Raw genomic sequence first — 14,273 nt, 5'->3', positions numbered from 1 at the left:
ACAAAATTACTTCATAAGTTTTATCGCAAATTTAAAAAGGAAACACACTATACTTTATCAGAAATGATTGCAAATTTAATGTGCCATTGTCCTGTCATTGCCATTTGAGGCCACAGAAGCATCTGTTCCGCAAATCTTAGTGTCACTTCATTGAATCGTTGCATTGCCCAAGGCTTTTTTTGCAGTAACTCTTACAATCAGGTTGTTCAGGCTTATGATTATCATAAAATGTCATCTTAATTTATTCGGCCCTGTGTTATAGAACACAAGCTAGCAGACCTGATTGTTTTTTCCTTAGTGGGTCTTTATTTCTGTCTCCCGTGGTGGATATGGCAGTAATGTTCTATTACAGTATGTGATCACAGCTAATAAAGCTCACAATACTGAAAACATGGCAACAATTGCATTAAATGTACATATTAAAATAGAGCTGATGGCACTGTGCCCCAATTTGTTTTTATAGATATTTTTAACTCTGTAATATAAACTGCAACTGTAGCATACACTTAAACTCATTGAGAATCATTAAATGTCTTATTAGCTGTGCAAAAATAACTATATAAAATATATTGCTTTTACAATTAACCAAGCCATTGGCACTGTAAATAAATTAAACTAGACAGCAACAACAAGCAGATACAGAAAGGATTTCAATTCAATGTTAATGGTGATTCTATATAATGTACAAACACATTGAACAAATGCTTTTTAAGAACCTTTAACACCATTTAAACAACATTGTGCATAAAACTCAAAATACGCAAGTCTGAACTTGTCAATACACTTAACATAGATCTTCACTGAAAAGAAAGAAAATACATATTTATATAATATACACAAGAGGATCTATAACATCCTTCGTAAAACACAGGAATGCCCGTCCTTTTAGACTTTCTTCCACCTTCACTGAGGACTTTCTCTTATTTCTCCTCTCTCAGCACCATGGACGTGATGAACACAGGTCGAACCTCATGTCACTCACTCCGAACTGTTCTGTAATAACATTAAGCTGTAACTGAATATGTTGTTTAAGCACTTGAGCGGCCTAAGTGTGTATAAAGTGCTCGCTGTCACTGTTGCGTTGATGAGAACTGTACAGTGCATGTCTAAATACTTCCTTCAGTGCAATGTCTCCAGCTTGGCTGAATGACGGCGGACATGTTGTCATGTAACAGAAGCTGATAGCCACAAGCGACAGGTGGGGAGAGAAATCTGGAGCATTCAGTACACTGCCTGCCGTCTGTGTTCACACAGGGAAACAAACAGCTTGCAAACTAAGCTTCTCACAAGGCTTAAAAGTGAGACTATTCGGTTTGGGGTCGGATAAAGAAATTAAAACTCCTTACTTTAGATTTTTGCTAGTGTGCGTTATGGACTGTACGAGAGATAAAACAAACATCTCTACACATTCGACTCTATAAATGATCGCTTTGGTTTCATTGAAGCTACGTGAATGGCAGGATTATCTCGGGCAAGGCCAGGCTGCTTCGGCTTACTGTCCATGAACGTGTGCGGCATCGCCAGCGCTGGCTTGGACTCTTTGTAACAGTTGGCGGCTTGGCAGAACTTCTCCGTGAATTCCTTGGCATGCATGCCATTTTGTAAGCTACTCATTGCCATAGCACCCTGAGGTGGTGGAGGTTTGTGCTGCTCCTGGTAAGTGCTCACCGTTTTGGCGTAAGGCAGCTCACAGTCGACGGGCAACAGGCCCATCGCTGACATGTTGTGACACACAAGACTGTCAGATGAGTGGTTGAGCCAGCTGCGGCCGGCAGCCTGCAGGCTCGGGTGACTTTGCAAGCCGTGGTGCTGCTGCTGCTGTTGAATCTGCTGCTGCTGAAAGCGTGCCGTCTTGTCAGTGATGCCCATGAAGGGTCTGGGTTTGTACTCTGTCACAGAACTGGCCTGTTGGCTGTGCTTTGTTTTGTCAGAGATCTTGGTGCGGACGTCCGGTCCCAGCTTGCCGCTATCTGACAGACTGCTGCTGGACGCCAGGCTGCTGGTGGAGCTGGACACACGCATGCTGCTGCTGCTTCCTCCCTGTGATCCTGTCGCACCACACATCCCCTCTTTTCCGGGGTCAGTGTGGTTCCCCTGGGGCACGGGACCAGAGCAGGCCAACCCGTCCAGGGAGGATGCAGAGTGGGCAGACAACCTGTCTTGTCCGAGTCCCTTGGAGCTGCTGCAGGACGGGTAGGACACCTGGGAGGAATGGAGGCTCTCGTTTTCACAACTGTGACCCATGGAGGTGGAGGCAGCCGCCAGTGACATGCGGTTCCCGTACACGGGCTCATCCGCTGGGGGCGGCAGAGGGCTGATGTCGATGCCTGGGCCTGGTTTCAACACACTGGACATGTGTCGGCTCGGTAAGGGACTCGAGGGAGCATACTGAGATTTGGCCCCTGACACACGGCCCCCGACAGCCCCTCCTCCAACCTGCATGGCGCTCATATGCTGGTTGGTTTTGACTATCTGGGCCTGCTTGGTGGGCTGCAGGACAAGACCCTGCTGAGCCAGCGCCTCCCGGTGCTCTCGAGGGTACCGGGGCGGGGGAAGTCTGCTGGGGCCCGGGGGGGAATTGGGGCTCTGACTCTGATGTCCCAAACTGTTGCTGACAGGCTCAGAGGGTAAGACTCTGTTGTAGGGATAACTGTTTTGTGACCAGCAGGCTTCAGTTGTCCGGTTGTGCAGCGAGGACTCCTCCTCTTCTTCTTCCTCCTCCTCCTCCTCTTCCAGGATGTCTCTTTGTCCCTCCACGCTCCTGGCAAGGCTGTGCTCTGAGGGATCCTCCTGTCCTTCATCCTGCTCCTGGTCAGACCCGTGGCCTCCCGACGCCTGGCTAGAAGCAGCGGCAGCCCCGGCAAGGCCTCCTTTAGTTTGAGTGCGCTGCATCTGTTTACACTCCTCTTCTACTCGAGCCAGCAAACGACGGATTTCCCGGTTATTGGGGCACAGCTTGGCTGCTTCGTGCAGGTCAGCCAGGGCGGCAGTAAACTGCCTGTAGTTTGGAGAGCGTAAGGAGAAACATTGTTACCGGATCCAGAGCATATATTTCACCACGAATAACAACCACAGGAGCTGCTCTGGAGCTGCGCTCAATAGTTTACCTGCTGCTTCTTTTAGCTCTTGCGCGGGCATAGTAGGCCTCGTAGGATTTTGGTTTCAGCTCCAGTGCTTTTGTTGCAAACTCCTCAGCCATCCCAAAATCCTACAACAGGAACAGAATCAATAAATTACTCAACCAGTTGATATTTAAGTACATGTGGCTGAGTTTCAATTACAGAAATAAACGTTTTAAAATATACAGTAAACACGTTTCATCCTTGCAGCCTGTTAAGTCTTTCTTTGAGGACAAAACTGTATTTTAGTAGTAAATAAGTAATGGTTGAATTTGGCTCATGCTACTTCTCTCTAGCATTTATGCTCCCTGTTTAAGTGATAACACTGCACTCCAGGTGCTGTGGTAACACACAATCAATCTTGTGTCTCCGCACGCTATGTAATCACCTCAACAGCTGGCTCGCTACAAAAGTCCTCCTGCTAGACTTAATGACAAGACTAAGAACTGTGCAGACAAAGTTTTATGAAGAACTTTTTTTTTCAATAATCCAGAAATTTAAAGACAGAACGGCCGTCCTTGCTTCAGTCATATTTAACATTTCCAGCCCATCTAAAATAGTTGTTTAATTCATCATTCTGTTAAAGGGATAGTTCAGATATTTTGAATTGAGATTGTACCATCACGAAGCTAAGCACTGAACTGCTGCGCGTGCACACTATATACAGGATATTTCACCACTTTACCCGGCCAGCAGACAACTCAATCCAACTAAGATTTGAAGCTGTTATATAGCTATCTCCAGAGCTCCTATGCTACTTTGAAAAAAACGCTCTAATTTTACGTCTTGGAGCACAGGAGCATCTGGTCTACTGTTGCCTCGGTAGGTAGGCTTTGAAGAGAGCATAGCTTACGTTTACCTGCATGACAGCAAATAAAATATTCTAAACACAGTAAACACAATTTTTTTGGGTGGCTAAAATGTGTTTTGTTGCTTCCAGGTCAGATTCCTGCCTGCTTATCCGAACTGGGGCTGTGCTCTCTGATATCTACTGTAGGTAACACACTGAATATGGATACCGCATACAACCCCACTTCAAAGAATCAGAACTACCCCTTTATACATTGGGTGACAATTTGAATAGAAAACTGTTGGGCTCAGTTAAACTGGCTGTTTGAGCACACAGGCCGGCACATGCCGGAAGTGTTTCACAACAAGATTTGAGGAGATTGAGTCCATTGCCCACTGTGCTTGTAGCTTTCTCCCCACCTCCTCCCTGCTGCCATCTGAACACTAACAAGCTTCCCCTGCCCACACATGCTCAAATAATTTCACATGCCACAGTCCTAGCCATAGATTTATGTTTTTTCTGAATCATTTCAAAACAATTTGGAATGCTTGTCTGAAAAAAAGAAAATTCCTAACCAAAAACCCATTTAATGATGCCCCATTATGTTCATTACTCGGAGACAAATAAACCTCCAGTGAATGAAAACCTTATTTAAAGTCATTAAAGGATCAGTCTAAAAATACAGCACAGGCTGAGGAGCAAAAAAAAGTAGAGTGTCTCTTGAGAGGCTTACATTGGTTTTTCTGCGACAGCGGGAGAGATTGAGGTACAGAGAGACCCTCAGGTCCTTAAATGCCTTCAGGTCATCGCCAAAGCCTTCTCTAGGAAACTTCCTCAGGGCGTACTGGTACCTCTGGGCTGCCTCCTTCATCTTCCCTTTCTGGAGGACACGTGGAGGGCAAACAAGCGGTGAGGAAGAGGACAGGACCAAAAGGAGAAATGTGTGTGGGGGTGAGAAACAGGGCAGAGGTATTCACCAGATACTCCTGCAATAGCAATTCTCCTGCTCAAGTCTTCCCCCCTCATCAATCACACAAAACACACACATCTAACACCTGACAGGTTTGTCCTTTATGCCACAAACTCAATCTGTTAAATGTCACGCATCGATCATGGCTCCTTTGGTAAGTGGTGCAGAACATACACATCTATTTATTTCTGCATTTGCCTGAGCTACAAAAGGATGGTGAATACTTAATTGTTGTGCTTAGCTACATGCTATTGTTCAGTGCTTTTTTCACTTCCACATTTAAACATGATATCATCTGACAATTACTCTGGCTAAATTTTTGTGCTTTAGTACAGCTGGGCAGTTAAAGGAACATGAAACAGGCAGGAAAGTGCTCTTAACAGGTCACAGTACAATCCTTTTACACAGAGATCCAGCAATACTGCCGCAACCAAGACCCTTAATTAAGCCATCATAATGTCGCCCCATTGTGTGATTTTATATAGTATGCCGGCGTTCAGGGAGAAAAGGAAACATGACAGGCGAGACATTTAACACATCAGGATTGGTGGACATTATATGCATTTGACAGCATTAACTAAACAATAAGAATTATTTACAGTCACTGTGATATAGCAATGTCTGTCAAAGCACTTATGATTATAATATAGCAGTAATTCTTATCCTCTAAGGATTTCCTACACCTTGTCGACTACATTTAAATGCATAAGAAATATTTCACTTTCTTTTTTGTTATTATTCTGAAAAAGACAATATTTCTAATAAGATGTTTACATGGTTACGGAAGCCCTAAGCGGACGTGTTTTTTTTTTTTTTTTTACAAGCCGTTTTCTCGATATAACAAGATATTATCTCATTATCTCGAGAAAACGGAGTTTGTTTTCCTGAGATATTATCTCGTTATCTCAAGTTATAGTTCGTTTTCTCGAGATAACGACTTAATATTTAGGGAAAACAAAGTTCGTTTTCTCGAGATAACATGATAATATCTCAGGAAAACAAACTCCATTTTCTCGAGATAACGAGATAATATCTTGTTATAACGAGAAAATATCTCGTTATATCGATTGTAAAAAAAAAAAAAACCACGTCTGCTTAGGGCTTCCGTACATGGTTAAGGAAAATCAATATTCCACTAAACCTCCTGTTACATGCAGCTGTGCTTACTGCGATTAACTTGACCTATACTGTCAAAAAACCTATTGTCAAAGTATAGCATGTTGAAATATGACATAGTATGCATGTCGAAGAAATACTTGTTAAAGTCAGAGTATAGCATGTCCACAAAAGTCATAGTAGAGCATGTTTAAGAGATTTTTGAAAAAGTCATAATTTGTTGAAAAATGTCATGGTATAGCATGCAAAAAAAAAAAAAAAACACAGAGAAAGACTTGGTAAAGTATGTAAACAAAAGTTATACTATAGTATGTCAGAAAAAGTATTAAAAAAGTCATAGTATTGTATTCCAAAAATGTATTGGTATATCATGTCGAAAAAACTAATGCAAAACTCAGGATTGACAAAAGTCAGAGTGTAATTTTATTGACAAAGTCTCAGTATATTATGTCCAAAATAGTCTTAGTATTGCATGTTGAAAAATGTTCTTATATAGTATGTCAAGTATATCAAAAAACAGCCAAACTTCCTACCTTCAAGAGGCAGTGTAAAAGAGGCTTGTGTAATTTTTTTTTGCCAGTTCGACATTACCTTGTAAAGCAGGTTTCCCTCCTCCATCAGCTTCTGCAGGAGGATGATCAGGATATCAGGCTTGGAAGTAGCCATGGCCCAAGCAGCGTTCCCTGTGGGTGCAGAGGAGTGGGAGAAAAGAGTGTGTTATGTTGTTGTTGCTGGTGCCAACAGATGGTCGCTGTATTCTCTGGAAATTGGTACAAGGTAAAGTTACCTAAAGATTGTACCTGATCGATCGTAAGGTGATGTTCTGTGGCCTTAGTTTATTGAAGGCAGTTTAGAAAGAGTTAGGAGGGAAAGAGTGAAGAGAAAAAAGGTCATGCGACAGCAAGGGGAGTCATTTGTAGTGAAAGAAAAAAGGGTTACAGAGTATAGCGTGACACTATACAATTACATGTCACTCAGCTTTAATTTGCCATGTGTTTTCAGCAGAAAATGCATGCAGTGTTAACTGTAATGAAAGAAAATGTATGGGTTATGCCCATTACTATTTTTTTTCAAAGACAGCAGAGTGCACTGGAGATAAGCTGCAGACCCAGATAGCTCTATGAATGTCATTTAGGTGATAAGTCACATTCTTAAATTAGCCAAGCAGCACACAAGGGAGAAAAAGAATGACACACACACACTTACATACCGGTTTAAGTGAGCCTACACACACACACAAGCCGAGCAGTGAGTGAGGAGCAGGAATGGAAACAGGGTTTTTCCACAACATTCCACAAAATTAGTCTGATCGTATTCTTAGTACCACGAGATACTGAGCGAGACAGAAACAAGCTCGACATGGAGGCTAAACAACATACTGCGAGTCTCTGTGTGTTTACTGAGACGTGAAGGAGCTCAGCAGACCACGGACGCTTTCTAGAGGCCACAGGAGTGACAGCTGACTAAGTGGTGACTTAACTGACAGCACCGAGAATCTGCACACACAGCTCCTTACGGGTGCATAAAAGAAACGCTCTACATTTCCAGGAGGTTTTATTACATCTGGTCATATATTTTTTTTCTAAGCATTGTACTTACCCAGCTTGGCGCCTTTCTTCAGTAGAGTAACCACCACCGACGTGTTGCGACAGCCTATGGCCCGATCCAGAGGCCTCATCCCACTATAGTCCACATGCTCTATCACTGCTCCTCTCTCCACCAAATACTGGACCTACAGGACGACAGCGGCAACACTTAAAAACTCACTGTGTTGACAGTCACAAGCTAGCCTAACACGGAACAGTGTGTGTTCAATTTTGGCACAGGGACGCTCTCAGCTAAGGCTAATTGTGTGTTTTTGTGCACCAGTGTTGTGCATATTAAACTAATGTCACTTACAATCTCTGCATCTCCATAGAAGGCAGCAAGGTCCAGCGGAGTTCGTCCGTTTTTGTCCGTATGGTCAATGACTGCTCCTTTTTCCACCAAAAACTGCACTACATTCTTGTGTCCTTTTAAACATGCCCAGCTCAGGGGGGTCAGCCCCTCCTTGTCCATTGAAGTCAAAGATGCACCTTTGAGATAAACAATAGTCATTCAATAACACCCATATTAAATATTGATCTAATGAGTATTCACTGCCTGGTAATTTCTTGGTGACTGAGACTTAATGATAAGCGGCGGTGATGTTGTAGGAGCTCACCTTTAGAAAGCAGAAACTCGACGGTGCTCAGGTGACCCTCACAAGCGGCCACCATGAGGAGGGTCCGGCCCTGCTTGTCACTGATGTTAATGTCTGCACCATGTTGCAACAGCAGCTCTGCAATCTAGGAAACAGACAAGAGACCAGTCAGTGACCAAACATCTTTAAAGAAAGAAAAAAAAATCACACACATCCAGGGGCATTATGTGTAAACAATGCATGTGCATAAAACCACGCCTACCCACACATAAACTGGAATTTATGAAGACAGTATGTTCGTCAGATCAGTGTACACACACTATCTGAAATAGCAGCAGGTGATATTATGAGGACATTGAAGTGAGAGATGGGTAACATTGTTTTTAGGCGGTTTTCCAATTTCACTAATTGTGTCATTATTTCTGCAGTCTACACAACATTCTTTAAAATGTCAATCAAAGGTGCATTTTATGAAATCAATTTTGATTAATTTAAGTGGTGGATTTCACAATTCTTACTATAAACATTTGAGCCATAATCTCCTGTTAACAGTAATTTATTTCATCCTAAATTGTGAAGCATTTCAAAGTCTGTTTCAACGTAAGTGCCATGGATGAATCATTAATCATCCTTCATTCAATCATCATCCTTCAACATTTAATAATGATGACTGAGATTTTATCAAGATGATGTTTTGCCAAACTGAGATAAAATAGTGGTATGCACGCAGAGAATAGCCACAGCTGTTTGTAATGACAGCTGGTCTGGTACAGAACCTCGCTGACAGTGGAAGAAGTATTCAGGTCCTTTACTTAAGTACTTATACCAACCTGTAAAAATACTCTGTTACTAGTAAAAGCCCTGCATTAAAAATTTTACTTGAGTAAAACTATGTAAGTGTGATCATATTCAAGTATTAAAAGTAAATGTACTCAATGCAAAAAAAATCAGACCAATTTAATAATAAAAAAAAAATAATTGAAGGAAAAGCAGCAAGACCTTATATTTGAAATGTAGGATCCATGACATGTTTTTACATGAAAAATGCTTTAAAAGATTAGCAAAGTAGTTGCCCATTAATTATCTAGTCAACTGACTAATTATTTCATCTGCACTCATATTTTCATATATGTGCGCAAGTAACATATGTAAGGTATTGTATTGTAAGGTAACTAGTAACTGAAGTTATCTTTCCCTCTAAAGTAAATGTAGATCAATTTTGTACTTAAGTCCAGTACTTAAGTAAATGTACTTAGTTACATTTCACCACTGCCGCCGATGTGACACAGTCTGTGAAATTTCACTTTCTTTGCCATTCCTCATTAACAGGTCAAATAACTGGTGGAGCAGACGCACGTTTCTACATGCAAACTGATATTTCAGGGGACTCCTATGTCCATTTAAGGCTGACTTTGGGTGTGGAAATGGGGCTGATGCACGTGCGCCCAGCTCTACAACTATCAAAAAATACAACACAGATACGTGTACACACGGCTTTATAAGTCTGACATAAAGAACGCGTATGCATATCTGCAGGTTTTAGTCGTGAATCTACAGTTTTATGCATCTGACCCCAAGTGCACAGAACACCCACAATACTGTTCATTTAGCAGGGGCCATGACTCTGTCACAGGAAACAATTAGACCACAGACAACTCTGAGGGCAGGACGTAAAACCTACACAATACAACATTAAAATGCCACACTCTGTTGGAGGATAGAGGGGAAGAAAATGCTGAGGTGTAATTGTAGTTTGAAGCAGTGTGGTTGCTGTGGATATAGAGGGAGAGTCTGTATGGCACAAAAGAGCCACTCAGTGTGTCTCACCTGCCAGTGCCCCTGTCTGACGGCGCAGAAAAGAGGAGACACCCCCCGCCGGTTGACCTGCTGCACCACTGCCCCTTGCTCCAACAGGAAGCCGCACACCTCCATCTTCCCTCGGCCTGCTGCTGCCGTCAAGGCTAAAGAGAGTACAAGGGAGGAGACGTTAGGTCTGACTTCTTTATTTAGCTCCATACAGAGGAACAAGTTAAGGTAAGAGTACAGTACAGTGTTGAGAATTAGAATTTTAACACATAACAACATAAAGCCAGAGAGGTCACCGTATAACAAGAAGATTAGTGAACACGATTACATGTACAGAACATAAAGTCTTGTGCTGTCCAGGAGCGCAAAATCCTGCACATCTTTAATAACCAACAAGTAAGTGCAAGTAAAAAGGCTCGGGAACAAATAGTGCTTGCAATCCCAGAATCCCTCCTATTCTTCAAAGACGAGTGGAGAAAAGCAGGCTAATGTTTGGTGCTAATTGAGTTTAAAAACAGACAATTATGCTATGCTTATTAAACTCATTAAATTCCTGCCGCCAGCTCCCCAGGCCTTGTTCAGAAAGATGAGAATCCAGTTATTTTATGCATCAACAGACAAACATTAGACAACAAAGTCAAACAACTCTGTTAAACACCCATTCTTGTTGATATTTTGTATCTTTTTTCAGAACACGCTTAACTGGAATTAACTGCGTCAAATGAAACAAAGACATAAATTGTGCTTGTATTTGGGTCTGTGAAGAAAACAATGACAGATTCTTGAAATTTTCAATGCTTACAGTTCCGTTGCTGACGTATGGCAGCAGATGGGCCAGTCTTAAATGAGCGCTGCTTATCACAACAGAGTGAGATCCACCGTAAGAATGGGAACAGCTCTGCTCTCACAGTCACCTCGGAGAGATTTAAGGAGCCGCTGAGCCTCCTTATCTGACTGACATCATCCATCTGGATGAACAGTCATCAGAGCCAAACAACCACCGCCCTCCATCTGCTCAAAATATGGATATCATCACACACAGCACAGTGGAGAACAATGACTGCCAGCAGCTAAACTTAGGCTCTGTTAGGCTCCAGGGAGCAACATTAACAGCACCTGTGATCATGCTGAATTACAACCAAACAAACTATCAACAGCTGTACAGTTTGTTGATGTCTGAAAGGGACACCTGGTTTAACATAACTCACATTATTTTTGGAAGTTCACCATGCTCAGTGCCATTCCCATATCTTCATGTTAAAAGAATACTTCAACCCCCAAATGTATATCAGTTACTCCCCCCGTTTTGTTTCTGTTCAATTTCTGACAATAACCACTTTTCTTGCATCCATTCTGAATGAAGAAGCCAAAATTGAAAAAAAGAGTCTTGATGAAGTAGCAAAACTATGTCGAAAACAACTTGTGCAGTATAATCCGTCTCATTTATACAGTCTTATTTGCTCAGTACTTCCCAAACACATACATTATCAATAAAAACACCTTACTATGTAAAACACTTAAGTACAAACAGTATAAACAATCAGAATAAACACTCATTTATACTCTCTTTACATACAAAATATATACACCCATTTCAAACGTCGTAAATGTCACTCTCCTCATACTTCCATGCGTCCTTTATGTTGCCACAGATACAGCCACTAGATGGCACTAAAGGGCGGAGTCAGAAGAGTTGTAGTAATGTACTTTTTACGAGGTGGACAGCTGTGGTCTGTGAGGCCAATAAATACATCATAACATGTGGATAGAGAATTCTTTTTACCATCTTTTCAATTCGTCCTGCTCCACCATCCCCTACAGTTTTATCTCGCTTAACTACTACTGCCACCACAATCTGGTAGTACTGCTCCATTTCATCTATATCCGTAAGCGTTAAGAAAACATTTACAAATGGCGATAAAAAGAATCGAGAGAAATCTCCATCCGCGTCCACACACTTATCTAACGATGAGCATGAATTAGCCCTAACACATTGGTTAGCAGTGCACCTTACAAGTTAATATGCAAGTGTTTGGGAAGTACTGAGTCTACAACTGGATAAATGAGACTTGGATTATACTGCACAAACTGTGTGAGAGATTAAAGCATGTTTTGATGTAGTTTTTCTGTTTTGCTAAACAAGAACTTTCTGAGTCTTTGGATTCTCATTTCACCATGGAAACATGCAAGAAAAACAGAGTTTTCTTCGCAAATCCAACATAACACAGGGTAAGTAAGTGATATACAAACGCTGTTTTGGGGCATAATGTTTTCCTTTAAGTCAACAGTAAATGCTTTTCTGACTTCATTATCAATAAAGTCTTATTTTATCTTATGTTTTGTAAGCTATTCATCAGCCTGACTCAACCCTGCTCTGCTTACTGCTGTAGCCCACCTACATAGCTGCCTTGATAGTGTCCTCCGGAGGAGACTCTGAATCACTGTCTGATAACACAGATTTACAAAGTAAACACACAATAATGTCCTTATCCACCAACACTTCACCACCAGGCTGGAGAAACCCAGGACACACCAACAACTACAACTAGGAGGTTGTGACCTGGCATTTAAACCAAAGCTTTGCAGATAAACAACCTGGAGGCTTTTGACCAACGCTGATAAAAGACTCTAAATAATCATTTCCAAACAGAGTTTGGGATTTTTCCATTTTTCTTGCTAATGTCATGGATTACATTTTCCCCAAGGGTAGAATTAATAAATAAATCAATTACGTATAATTCAATGATGGGTAAAATGCCTATTACAAAAGGTTGCAAGCAACTTGTAAAAGGCAACACTGAGACATTGATGTTATCTGCAAAATGGCAAGATTGCTTTGCCTGAAGACTTAGGCGATGCAAATACATTTTTAAAAAATGCATTTATGCTTAACACAAAGGCATACTTTGCCTTGGTTTCACCTTTTTTAACAAATTTTAAATTCTATTATCTGATATTTTTTATTGTAATTGCTCTGCATTAAAGGGAAGAAACTAGAGGCAAGAAAGGAGCCAAATTTCCTGAAGCTCATAATATTATTTTTTTTAAATTCAGAAGCATTTATTTATCCATGTATATAATTCACCTTCCTGTTGATGCACGATCATCTGGATGAATAATCTTTTCTACAAAATGCTGATAAATAAAGCTCGTCAAAAATTTCTCCTCATGTGAAAACAATCCACAGTGTTGGTTTCAGTGCTCACAGTAAAAATGCAGGTGTTTGTCACTTGATGCGAGAATAAAGAGCATTTTCTTTCCCCAGGCACCTGAGCAAACCCACAAATAGCTGCCTGGGTTAGCTCATGCTGTGCTGTTATTATACTGTAGGAAGACTTGCACTCTTTGTGCATATGAAAGAAAAGAACAGCAAAGCAGTGCACAGAGGAATAAAGACCTAATGTGCATTTCATACTGCTCATATTCAGAATTTGTCCTCTGTATTTAAGCCATTCTAACTACAGTATTAAGAGCGTTGGGCAGCTATTCTCCTGTACCTTGAGAGCCCTGAGTCTAGCAAACTTGAAATCTAAATCAGCATAAACACACAAACTCAACACAGAAAAGCCCTGACCACCAAATAGATGATGTCAAATTGCTTTTGAATTCTGCCTCAGATAAAAGAAATCTGTTATTTAAATGGAATATTGCCATGACAACAACTGACAAGATTAATATACACACATGAACCCACTGGCTACTGCAGTCGTCATAAGATGTTATATATTTATATACACATTTCTATAATGTCCAACACAATGCCAGAGGATGGTCTATAGTAATCAGTACACACAACAGGGTAGAAACAACAAAATGTATCACAAAATGATACATATCAAAGGCTTACACTTGTGCAACACAAGAATTTGCTGGGCTTTGCCTTGAGCCTGCTGCTGTGTGTTGACAACAACATGAGTGATTCTGTGCAGTTAATGTACCTTTCTTTGCATAACCGGGGAGAGTTTTGCATCCTAAGAGGGGATTTTAAACGATGGAGCTTGCACAGATGTGCAATTCAATCTGCCTCTTTTTAAACACACGAGACAGTGGGCCTATTTGCATAGAGATGTAATATTCCATTGAATTTTAAATATGAAATGCATCTTCACAGAGACAGGTTGTTATCTGAGAATTGTTTCAGAGGCGACGATGAATGCCCGGTTTTAGAGGGGATACTGCAGGAACTTTGTCGTGTTTTGGCATTCAGAGCGCCGGCTGCTACCAGGTTGGATTATTAAATCGGCACGCTGAATGGTAGAAAAGGGATTTGAGGTGAAACAAAGATTTAAT

At 41.3% G+C, this 14,273-nt stretch overlaps 1 protein-coding gene across 1 annotated transcript in view; it reads right to left on the bottom strand.

Annotated features, from left to right (window-relative positions):
- Positions 1–283: 283 nt before the first annotated feature.
- Positions 284–14,273, bottom strand: part of tanc1b (tetratricopeptide repeat, ankyrin repeat and coiled-coil containing 1b) — a 127,137-nt gene continuing 113,147 nt past the window's right edge. The window contains exons 19-26 of the mRNA XM_042494126.1: positions 10,005–10,138; positions 8,199–8,322; positions 7,895–8,070; positions 7,595–7,727; positions 6,587–6,678; positions 4,643–4,789; positions 3,108–3,208; positions 284–2,998 (exon numbers count right to left, since the gene is read on the bottom strand). Coding sequence (XP_042350060.1) covers positions 1,402–2,998; positions 3,108–3,208; positions 4,643–4,789; positions 6,587–6,678; positions 7,595–7,727; positions 7,895–8,070; positions 8,199–8,322; positions 10,005–10,138 — 2,504 coding nt within the window. The 3' untranslated portion in view covers positions 284–1,401. The remainder of the gene's footprint in view (positions 2,999–3,107; positions 3,209–4,642; positions 4,790–6,586; positions 6,679–7,594; positions 7,728–7,894; positions 8,071–8,198; positions 8,323–10,004; positions 10,139–14,273) is intronic.

Source organism: Plectropomus leopardus, chromosome 10 (genome assembly GCF_008729295.1).
Source record: "Plectropomus leopardus isolate mb chromosome 10, YSFRI_Pleo_2.0, whole genome shotgun sequence".
In the NCBI taxonomy this organism is placed as follows: Eukaryota; Metazoa; Chordata; class Actinopteri; order Perciformes; family Serranidae; genus Plectropomus; species Plectropomus leopardus.
This window is presented reverse-complemented; position numbering and strand designations above follow the sequence as displayed.